General features: G+C 37.2%; 1 protein-coding gene across 1 annotated transcript in view; it reads right to left on the bottom strand.

The window, feature by feature from the left end:
- Positions 1 to 3606, bottom strand: part of dph1 (diphthamide biosynthesis 1) — a 60615-nt gene extending 57009 nt beyond the window's left edge. The window contains exon 1 of the mRNA XM_015018733.1: positions 3519 to 3606. Within this exon, the coding sequence (XP_014874219.1) occupies positions 3519 to 3553 (35 nt within the window). The 5' untranslated portion in view covers positions 3554 to 3606. The remainder of the gene's footprint in view (positions 1 to 3518) is intronic.
- Between the last annotated feature and the right edge of the window lie 8993 nt (positions 3607 to 12599).

The raw sequence follows: 12599 nt of genomic DNA, 5'->3' as shown, positions 1-12599 counted from the left end.
TATGAGCTAAAGTAGGCAGAAAAACAAGGTTGTATAGGTTCCTCTTTAAAAAGTTAGGGCTTTATCTTTACATAGAGATCAAGGATCACACAACTGGGAGGCAAAAGCTGGCACAGGCTAGCCTAGAGTCACTTCTAGTTCCATAAACCATGTGAAAATCAGCTAAAAAGCTTAAAAAAAACAGGAAGGGTGAATTTATTCAAATGTAAAGTAAAGCTAATATAAGTTGTTTATGGTTATTCAACCAAAACATGACTTAATTTGGGGATTCTAAAGAGTGATTTGAACTGAGGATGCACCAATCCACTTTTTACACTTCTGATACCAATGCAGATATCTGAGGTTTAGTATCAACCAATATGATCGGATACAGAAAAATCTGTGCTAAACTGATTTAAAACATTTATTTTGAATAAATGAACTGAATTACAAATGTATTCGGTAACTTTGCACCAGCACACATAAATACACCAGTAGCTTCACAAGCTTGGTCTAACATGTAAAGACAACAACATTAATTTGTTCAGTCAGTGCAATTAGCAGTAGAACAGCCAATGTGAAAAAGTAATAAAGAAATTGAAATGAAAAAAAAAATAGGTTGACTACCTTTGATAAACATGTAAAAATCAAACAAATATTCTTCTAAATGGTTCAGAAACTAAACTTAGAAATTCTAATATTTCATCAACTTCCTAAAATAATGGCCCAAATCATTTTTTGTCCAAAGTGATTTTTTTTTTTTTTTTAACTTGGGACATTATTCCAGGAAAGAGATGATATAATGTGAAATAAAATGAAATAAAGAATGAAGTCACCCAGAGCACAAACCATAGAATTAGACTGAATAGATCTGCCTTTATAGATCAACCACATCGTCACTGACAACTAAACTAGATTTTTTTTTTTAATATCGGGACCAATACAGATATTAGTATCTGATCAGTACACCTCCAATTTGAACCATCTGTTTTCTTAAAAATAAAAACAACCTTAAATTATAATAATTTAAGTTAACTTTTAAACATTAGAAACCTGTTTACTTTGTGCCTGCTCTGATCTTTATTAAGAATTTTAAAAAAAAGCATGAGTAGTCCAGCAGATCCTAATGAAAACTATCTAAGAGAAAGAGAAAGATATTTTCTGCTTTGCAGTGTGGGGGAAAAACCATGCAGATGGCGACGAGAAGGTGAAAAACATAAAGAGACAAATGATAAAAGACGAGCTATAAAGGAAGTCAGAAAAGCAATTAGTGTCCGCTAATTGCTCTCATTAGAGGAGATGAGGCCGATTTAGCAGCGTTCGGTGATGGACATCCGAACACGTAGCATCAGTGTGGACTGCACAGATGTGCGGTCTGAGTGCGCCGCGGTACATATTGGCAGCTCTCAGTCTGATAGCAGCAGGGCTGATAAGTCCAGAGCCTATCATCAAAACTGCACTCTATCTTTTTTGTGTTAAAGAAGCAGAACTGACTGTAAGTCGAACAGGAGATAGAGAAACAGCAGATGCCTCACAGAGGAGCAGTAAAGATAAACAGCATTACGGTGTAAGAAGAGATGATGTATAAAAATGTAGCGACAGAAAGACAAGGCTCAACACTTAGCGAGTGCACAGCCTTACTATTTATATTTTAAATAAGTGCAGCAGGGCATTGTAATATAAAGCACGTGTAATCAAGAACAAACTTAACACACTAAAACTGATGTGATCTAAGCTTCCTGCATGAAATCAAATACCCCATTCGCCCTGAAAAGTTTATAGGAGCTCCCAGCACTCTATCGTTCATCTTGTCCATTTTGTAATCAGGTTTCAATTGACGAAACACAGAAAGGAATCCACGCTAAGTGTTTAATGATAGCACCCATTTTCTTTAAGAGAACACATGACAGGCACCGCTCCTGGGGAAACAAGGGCAAGCTGAGAGCAAAATGAGACCGCAGGAACAGCAGCAGGGGGAGAGCAAAACAGAGAGAGAGAGAGAGAGAGAGAAAAAAAGATGTTTTAAGGACATTATGAACCACTTGCTCAAATGTGTTTTGAAATGTGTCTTTTTTACAAGCACTACAAAACAAAATCTAATTTACTGGAGAGCAGCCAGAACCAGAGTTGGGATACGGCGGACCATTACAACATGGAGCAAAAGCATCCGTGTCCCATTTACCTGCATTTCTGTCACATTACAACTGGAAACTTCAGCGTGTTTTATTGGGATTTTATATGACAGATGAACACATAATTGTGGAGTGGAAGGAAAATAAGATATGGTTTTCAAAATGTTTTACAAAACAGAAACACCAAAACGTGGATCACCAGTTTCCACAAGTGGTAACAGAAAGTTTTGCCAGTCACTCCCAGTCTGTGGAAATCAATGTTTTCAACTCTTGACATTTTTCTAAATTAGATTTTAGGTATGGACCGCTTTAACATATAAACATGCTTTGATCCAAACCATTCCATTCCAGCATTGGCTGCATTGACCTATTCTATTGTATATACATTTTGCAATTAAGATTAAAAAACAAAACTTATTTTTCTGTAAATATGTTCTACCCAGAACTCTTTAAGTGGCATACTTCTAACTTCACCTAGTTCAAATACTGTATAAAAAATAAAAAAAAATGTTTCCAAGTAAGCACAATATGATGTCCAATTATTAATCAGTCAATCCAAAAAGTAACCAACAAATCAGCATCATGACTGCATTAATGCTAAGTCAAAAAGCTGAGCTTTTCACATGTTGATGTTACAAGTATTTTTTTTAGATGCAGATGAGTCATTTGCTGAACAAAGGAATATTTTAGCATTGTGTTTTTGACAACAAAATGTTTTTTTTATTTGAATAAGGAATTCAATTATCTGTTTATTTGCATATTTTATGCATTTACAGTATTGTATAAAAAAAGGCCGTAGTGAAAAGTTTTTCAGAATGTGGCAAATTGTTTTATCTGATTAACTGATCAATTGTCAAATTAATCAATTAATTATTAGAATAACCAACATAATAATTGATTAGTAAAACAGTTGCAGCCTTACGTTGCATTTGCCAATCATATGCAATTCCAACAAAATATCAAAATATAAAAAACTAAAATACTTGTAGAAGCTACAATATGTTTAATGTGAAATCCTCTTTCCTGCAGAAGAAAAAAAAATTAAAGAAAATAAAATGAAGTCTGTTTGGTGCATTAGGGCCAACGTGGTTGTAATTAACAAGAATGATAACTCTTCCCTCCACTCCAACTGAGAGCAACGGGAGCTCCGGTATCTTCCCAGTCCAAGCCCCCCCCCAAAAAAACACAGCTTAATCACATCTCATTTTCTGCTGAACTGGTGATTGAGTCAAAGCCGCGGCGTTACGACGATGCTTTTAGTCTGCTAATGAGTAAAAAGTGGCCACGGCGAGTTTGGGGTTACATGCTGCTGGTTTGACTTCTACACCTGCAGCTCGTTCACACACTCCCAAATAACAATAATCAAAAATAAATAAATAAAATACCTGTTTTGTTCCTCCAGCTTACCTCTCTATGATGTCGGCAATGGCACAAGCAAACATCTGCAGGCCCTCCGGAAGCTGCAAAGCAACTGAAACGAAAAAGAAGACGACAAACAGAGGTTACATACTCGTGTTCCAGCAATGGGGTGCGTGCTATTGCAAACCGCATGAACGGTACAGCTGTGCTGGTTCACAACGCTGATAGCAAACGGTGACATTTCAAAGAAATATTAATTCTGCTGCTGCTGGTCGGGTTTTAGCGGGTGACGGGCTGCTGGAGAGTCCAAAATGATTACAGCAGCTTCCATCACTTCGGCTCACAACTCGCCACTAGCGTCATGCGTAGCACTGAGTCATTCTGCCCTTAAAGTCAGGCAACCAATTAACTTTCACTTGGCCCTCTGACCCCAACAATAAGAGGTCAGTTGATTTACTGACACATGAGCCGAGAAACCCAAAAGAAAAATCTAATTTTAGGTCCTTGCTGAGCAGTTTGTGTCTCTTCTCAGACTCGGAGACAGGCATGCTTTAGTTTTTTTTTTTTTTTTTCCTTTTTAATAAACACAAGCAGAAGTGCCTGGAAGCACAGTTTGCCTATCATCTCTGCTGCACCCTGCCTGCAATCAGGGAGCCTTTTCCTTTATGCATATTCCTTCAAAGACAAATGACTGCTACTAATGTAAACACACAAACCGGCTTTGAATGAAAAATTCTCCTCAAAAAAAAAATAAATAAATAAATAAAAGTATATTAAAGAAAAAAACGAACTGGATAAAGATATTTCACATGTTTTCTATCAAAACCTCAGTAATAAGAAGTGAGTCGGCTCGGTGCACACAAGGGATCTGAACTACATTTGCTGGAAAACATGTGGGAGCTTTGGCAAAGGAAACTTCTTAAGAAAGAGAAATGAGGAAAATGTAAAAGGCAGCCGGTTCATCTGAAAACATCTAGTTGATGATAACCTGTGCAAACTGAGCACTTACAGCAGTAGTTATTTTTCTTTTCGGAAACCTACAGTTGTATTTCATCACTCAATCAGATTAACTAATGTAATCTATTAGGCATGCAAGTTATCGATTAGTGAATGGACAGATCTTATTGATCAATTAATTAATTAGCAAGCAGCCACTTTGTTACAAAACTGAGTTTGTCGTATCAAGAGGGTCGACCATCTTTCCACAACATGATGCACTAAATTTTTAATTATGCTGAATTTTTAAAAAAGCACATATTTTAACTATTTTGTGTGAGCAGTGTCAAATACTGACTGAATAAACAGATAACTTTGGTTTTCTCACAATATTAAAACTTAAGACACATTTATAAAAGATAACAAAATGGGGATCTGTTAGGTTGCAGAACCAAAAAAAAAAGATAAAAAGAAAAAAAATTTGTGAAACACTAAATGAACAGAAATATGTCCATACAAAGTGCAGCCAGTGTATGGCAAGCCTTTTTAACATAAAATCAATTCATCCTGACTAGCCGTAATTACATTCTACATATCTAAAAGTGGATCCACATTTTGTCTATACTAAAAGGTTATTTTAGATGTCTTCAGTTACATTTTGACGAGCCAAAATTCATTTCAAAATATTTCAAATGACGTAACCAGATGTGTAATTTTATGGGTCACACATTTATAATTACAAATTAAGGCCTCTCCAATGAAATTAGGTCAAAATTCCATTTTTAGATATCAAAAATTAAGAATCAGACTCTTTGTGCAAAAAGTACAGCCAAAATAAAAAGTGATATGTGATTGTTATAATGTGCTCAAACTAATATTTTACAGTAAGTAATCCAGATCACTTAGTTTGGTTTAAGAAAAACTCATTAACTTTCTAACTCGATGTTAACATCACATTAAAAGTCCTGTTAAATCAATCAGTGATGAAAACCAGCTAATTTCTCTTGAAGGGCTCTGACCTGGGATCAGTGCGATTGCATTTATGAGCTGATAAAGGGAATGACAAAGGATCAAACACTTCTGTCTGTTTTTGATTTTCTTTGAATGCAGCCATTCAGGGTTTAGATAGCATTACGTTGATATTCCTCACTTCATTCAGGATTAACTGGTGTTAAAAAAAACAACACTTTTAAAATGATAGCAGCTGGATGTAATTAGGAAATAAAAATAAAAGAAAAATGTTTAGGTTCTATTCAAAATACTAACAGTATTTTGCCTCTAAATACATTCACAAGTTAGACCATCATCTTTAAATAAAAGATGAAGGTCTTTTATTTAAAGATGTCCATCGTTAAACAGTGCAAACGTCTTGACAGATGCATTTAATATTTTTTCCATAAAAGAATAGCATATCGAAAATGAATCCAAGAACAATTTAGCTACATTTACTGATATTAATCATTTTCTTTCTCCATTAATTAAACATGATAACATCTTGTTCTCAGTGACTGCAAACACACTGATGGAGCCATTTGTAATCCTCAGAGGAAGAAAAGGCGAAAAGTCAGATGTAGATTATGGGGATGACAACAAGAAGGTGAATGTGACACAAAGTCAGGAGAAGGAATGCGGTGTTAATGAATGTAATGCAGCTTGTGAATATTTGCTAAAAACAAAAAGGGATCTGCTTTTCAGATATTTTTTCAACTTGACAAAATAATAAAAAGGGTAGATTATTTCACCAGCTGTGGGAGCTTTGAATGATAATTTCCTCCACTTCTTATTGCTTTCAAAAATGTCCTACATCATGAAAACAAACGTGAATTTGACAATTTTCAATCAAATAGGGTTGATTCTTTTTTACTTGTATAGTTGTATCGTTTTCTAGCTTTTCAAAAATAATAATTTTAAATTTTGTAGCTGTGGAGATCACTTTAATTAGCAGGTCATGTCTTCATTTTATGGGAAGTGGATGTCAACAAAATGGCATCAAGGTGTTAATTCATTTCATAAATTCATTTCAAAATGTGGAACTCGTTGGATATATTTGTACAGTGGCATATTGTAAGCATTTATGTTTGATAGTTTTGATGATAATGGCTTACAGTTGGTGAAAAGTCAAATTTATTTTATTGAGAAAACAACATAGCCATCGATTACAAGCACTCAATACTTGATGAGGGGTGCTCTTGCAAAGGATCAATGTATGTGGCATGGAGGGGATCTCTAGCACTGCTGAGATGTTAAGAACGCCCAGGTTGCTGTAAGAGCAGCATATAGCTTGTATGGACCGTTGGGTGTGTTGTCCCTCATTTTCCTCTTGACGACACTTTAGATTGTCTGTGGCGTTTGGGTCAGGGCAGGATGCTTCACGGTAACACCATGGTCGTAAAGCAAAGTATTTGTACTTCCGGCAGTGTGGGCAGATCCCAGGTCCCACTGGACATAAGAACAGTGTTTCTAGTAAGCTCATCAGTACAGAGAAGGGTAAGGTATTTAGGCTGTTGTGCTGACCTTGGACATGTCTAAAAAACAGTGGACCACCACCAAGAGATGACAGGACACCCCAAATCATCACTAAAGGTTCTGACATACTTCATCTGAAGTGCCAAAATCTGTTCTCATTGACGTCGACAACGTGTGATGAAAATTGTGCCATTTTCTCCGTAGGGAGGCATCCGTCTGCCGAACTCTACACCAGACCCGGGTTGAACTATTTCGAAGTGTTGTTTGAGTGGTCAGAAGTTTGTTGCCATGTTTTATGAGTAAATGAGCTAAGACAGCAGTGTTGATATTTCTCCTCAACTAGTCCACTTCCACTATCTGGTTTTTGGATTTGTAGAAGATGAATACTTTTTCAAGAAATTTTTATCTGACGCAGTGAAGAATAATCCACATTTGCTTGATCCTTCGCTTGTACTATAATAATAGTAACAATAATAATAATAATAATAATAATAATAATAATAATAATAAGACTGGCAAATAGTTAACTCCTGGATGAAAACTGTAACATCGTTGTTAACAGAGGAGGAAGTCTGAAGGAAAGTGCGGTGCTGGTTCCGTGACCGTTTTGTAAAAGAGGATGCATTGAGGTAAGGAGGATCTCCCGACAGCAGTGGCATGACGTATACTGGATGAGGAGGGGTGTCCCACAGCTGGTCTGTGGTGTTCTATGAAACGTGTGCGCAAATCAAATGTCCTAAAACCATGTGACTCTGCGGCGACTGTTTGGCTTCCTATGAAGTATGTGGGAGCTTTAATTGTTGAAACTTCACACTGGACCTCAAAGAACTTGAATTCTGAGGCTCTCCAATCTTCCTCCAGACTCTTTGACTTTGATTTAACAAATGAAATGCAAATTTTTGCTTTGATGTATAAAGATTACTTTGGACCACTGAGCAACAGTTCAGTCTTCTTTTTTTCCCCCCCTTAGCCCAGGTAAGAGGCTTCTGATGTTGTCTCTGCTTCAGAAGTGGCTTATCACAAGGGATGTGCCAAACTGCAGCCCAAGAACCAAAGAGTTCAGAAAACAGGCCAATAGAACATCTGTGGTTTAAAGAATGAATCTATATGACACTTTTTAAGTACATGTATTGCTTGATATCTTTGCATACGTGGATTGGATAGGTTGTTGCCAACATCTAGTGAAACTTTTATGTCATTTGCATCTGTATAAATACATTTATTTTAAAGTTGGTGATGTGTTCATTACCCATTTTACCCACTGTATATATGAGTTTCACTTTTTTTGAACTGCATAACTGAAAATCTTTGATGACTTTCAAATTTACCGAGATAGAGCTCCATTTATTGATAGAGTTTATTCTGAAAAACACACCCAGAATGCAGGTTTTCATGGGAGGTGTCTGCCATCGATTTCAACCCAGCCGTGTGCGCAACTTTGCACCAAAATCTTTATTTCAATCAACAATGACATTTTCTGCCAGTAAACTTTGTCGCATCTTTTTACCAGAAATCCATCAACGTGTCTGTGAACCCGTTTAGTTTGAAGTCACAGAATTCAGTACACAAAGGGGTCTTTTTTACATGACTTGGCCTGAAACAATTTCAGTACTTCAGTGAAGTAATAAAAGATGGAGCAGACAACGGGCCAAGCAGGCTGAGGTGGGATGTACACGGGATGGAGTGATAGACGGAGCAATAAGAGGGGGTGGAGCGGGAGTGCTTCTTACTGATGAAAGGTTAAGGAATCACCCGGCGCTCATGCAGGCAAGGAGACGGGTCATTACATGGAAAAGGGCAAGTTTATTAGCGGAGAAGGATTCCAGAGTGCACTGCTGCCATAGCAGACGGAAAATAAAGAGCTTTCTCCGTCTGTTGGTTCCTGTGAAAGGGTGAGTCAGATGCTAGAAGTGAGAGTGCAAGCTTGAAGCTTAGACCTAAGCTTTATAAATGCTTTCGACTTGAGAGACATTTCTGCCCCAACAGACCAAACATCGAAGACTTGCCTCAACAAAAACACTGGCTGTATTTATAGCCGTTATTGACCAGATGTGTGAAAGGATTTATACTCAGAGCATGAAGACACAAGTAAGAAAGTTTTCTTCTTAAATAGATGTGGCAGTTGAACCACTTTGGTCAAAGTTTTAGTTTCAACAGGAATTATCAGGAGATGGTCAACAGGTTGAGTTGGCATACCTGTTGTTATAGCTCCGACAGCTGTTGAGATTAGGAAGTTACCTGTCGGATTATGGTAATCAAAAACAAGAGGTAAACTACAATAAGAAATGGGAAAAAAAATATATATATATATATATATTTATCAGCAGACAACAGGCTGAGATGTCAAAGTCAGGAGATTACCAAGTTTTCACACAGAAGTTTATAACCAGAAGGAGGCGAGTAAAGACATAGGAAGATTTTATCCCTTAGCAAATCCAATATCAGGTGAGTGAATGTAATGAATTTTTAAATGCCAAAAATCAACAGCACTGACGAAGTTTAAATCTTAAACTTCTCAAGTAAATGCCAAAAAAGGCTAAAAAAAAATGGAAATGTTATTAAATTAATTTACAACAAAACTAAAAGTCCATAATTTTAAAAATAAAGTCAGTTGTTACGTGTTTTCAAGGAACACAGTTCATGTTTCCGGTTTTGTCAGATAAATGTTTAAACTTGTTAATATCAGACTAAGATAACCTGAGTAAGTAAAAAAAAAATGCAGCATAAGTTTCAGTACTGATGACGTTGAAAATCCCAACGTTATGCAGACTGTGAAAGGAGTTTAGAAACTGAAGCTTTGCCGTTGCTGCAGTAACCTGAAACAATAGCATTTCCATCAGGACGCCTCACAGTTGGTTTGACATTTATGTCTTAAAAGCTTCGTCTGTGGTCTACAACAAACACTCAAAATATTACAGCAGTCAAACTGTCTACTCATTTGTCTCCCAAGACAATCTTTCTCAAAAACATTCATAATTCTCATTCCTTTGTATCCACAGGCTCTTACCTGTACGTATGAAAGAAAAAAACTTCAATAAAAAGACAGTGATTTAAAAAGAACACTCACAATGAAAGTGGCAGTAGGACTTACTTCAAGCTTGTACCGACATTGTTTTTTTTTTTTGTTTTTTTTTCTTCAAATTGACTACGAATGTAACCAGTGACGGGCCAGATGAATGTTTATGACATTGACGTCGTAATTACAATGCAACGCCTTGCAAGGAAACCTTGAATTAATGCATTGATGGTAATTTGACACAACGCCTACGTCAGTGGTTCTTAACCTTTTTTGAGGTACCAAACCCACCAGAGTGTAGTTAGTTGGGTAACTAGACTCTAGAGTCTAGTTGGGTAACTAGACTCTAGTTACCCAACTAGAGTCTAATTGGGTCACCCCAAGATCACCAGGTCTTCTTAAAAGGTAGAGTCTCCGAGAACAGTTCTCCAAAATATAGTCAGTGTTTTTAGCAAAGTTGAGCTGACTGTCCAGGAACAACCCAAGGTATTTAAAATTTGCCACAGTTTCAACAGGTTGGCCATCGAGAGAAACTGGAACCACTTTAAGGTCTTTAGATCATTTAATTAGCTCTACATTCTTAAGAGAATGAAAAATTTATAATAAATAATAAAGACTCTGATTTAGTAATGTAATTATATTAGTTGTGTTACCACCCCCACGCCACTAGAGGCAGTAGTAACCCCGAAAAGATGCGACTAAGGAGCAGATTTAGAAGCTACAGAATTTGGTAAAAACTGTGAGCTTTGCTTAAGTAATTAAAGACACAAGTTCAAATCCATGCTGAGAGTGGAACTCCTTCAATCAGTGCTCCTCCGCAGCTCTGATTGGCTAAGCAATGTAACGTGATCCTCTGCAGCAAGTGATGGCAAAGCGGGGCGTCATCACGATTTTACACAAGTGTGACTTTACCTCCGCGCAGAGGCTCCGCCGAACCCGAGACCGACTCATCGAACCCCTGGGGTTCGATCGAACCCAGGTTAAGAACCACTGGCCTACGTAAACAGTGCAACATAAAAGATTCCCCAATGGCATCAACGGTCGAGGTAAGACTGTGGCCTGAAGAGAGAAATAATAAAAAGGAAAACATCAAGAATAATACAGCGGCAGTATTATGTCTTCACAGATAGTGATATTTTATAGAACAATCATGTAACCTCTGTCAGTAAATGTATATCATACATGACTTAAAAACATTTTGACTTTGTAATTTAACGCTTTGAAATAGGGCCTCTGTCTCTTTAAAAACTCCTGCTCTTTCTGAAACTCCGCCTTCAGGAAGTCATCTAAACATGTCTCCTCTATTAACCCTTTAACAACATTTTTCCAGCGTTTTACTGAGAAGTAGCTCGTATATTGAGCTCAGCTGATGCATAGTTCCACCAAGCGGTTTGCCAATTGCTGCTGGCTAGCCTGAAGGAGCCAAGCAGGGAAGTTGCAGGGGAGGGGCACTCTGTGAGGTGAAAGCTTGGAAACTGCAGCTTCCAGGAGGAGCTCTGTCCTTGAAGGTGGAGCTAGGTCCACCCAGGTGTTTTGGGTAGATTTTTACAATCCTGTACAGTAAACTGCTCAACCAAACAACACCCAGCTGATATTGTTCACAGTCGGCACAACTAGTCGCAACAGGTGTGCGGTGGCCCCTAGTGGAGAAGCAACGGGGCTCTGAGCCAAACAGGCTCATCAAACTTCCTGGTTTCAATCCAGGTTGTGGGAAATGAAGGAATTAGACTAGAGAAATGTCAATTTTATGATGTATTACAAAGTTGACAGTAATGGAAAGTGAAAAATATAAACTCAGCGACTGAAATACAATTATTAGCAACAGAATTTAGCCTTTATGGAATTGAGAAATGCTGGAGTAAAACCTGAAAAACTACAAGTTGACACAAACATAACCCTGGCCTTTTACATATGGGTGATAGTGAGCTACAGAAAACAGAGTGAAAACAAATGTTTACATGAGCATTCATAAGCATGATCTGTTTCAAAATTCTATACTTTTTCAGACTATTTCCATTTTATCTTTTAGGCACATTCATTTACTGAAATATCCAGACTTTTCAACCAACATGATGCAGTGAACTAGGCAAAGTAAGATGGAGAACAGAAAAAAAAGGATCTCTAACCAAACTATATCTACTATCATATCAAAACATGTTTGATGAATTTTATTTATTTATTTTTTTAGAAATTACATTTTCTTAAATAAATGTTAGAATTCAGTCTGACAATTCAATTTTATTTCCTCCATACTCTATTTTACACACCTATTCAAGAGGAGACTGCATTCATAGGTGGTGTGCTTAGAAACTTTCCTGTATGGACAGTGAGGAGAAAAGAAAATCTGAGTTGGGGGACTCGCAGCTTCAGAGTGAGTGCAGTTCTCCAAAACTGTCAATAACACACCAGCACAATTCCTATGGGAGTACCATCACTCTAAAGATCAAAAAAGGCCAACATGTTCCATTTACAAATTCAGTGTTAACTGACACCAAAGCACACAGGACATGAAGTGCATGTGAAAAGCATTTTGCTTCAGTTTAGTGACCCAGAAGAGGGAGCAGAGCGCAAGAAAAAAAAAACCTTTCTGTAAAATTACAGCAATATGGAGCTTAAACCATCTTCAAAAGAAGCCACCCTCAATGTGCCTTTTTGCTGGTATAACACACACACACACACACACACACACACACACACACACACACACACAC

The sequence above is a fragment of the Poecilia latipinna genome, unplaced genomic scaffold (assembly GCF_001443285.1).
Source record: "Poecilia latipinna isolate Pla-1442-1.1 unplaced genomic scaffold, P_latipinna-1.0 Scaffold2315, whole genome shotgun sequence".
NCBI classification, from domain to species: Eukaryota; Metazoa; Chordata; class Actinopteri; order Cyprinodontiformes; family Poeciliidae; genus Poecilia; species Poecilia latipinna.
Note: the sequence above shows the minus strand (reverse complement) of the source record. Positions and strands in the feature narration are given on the sequence as shown.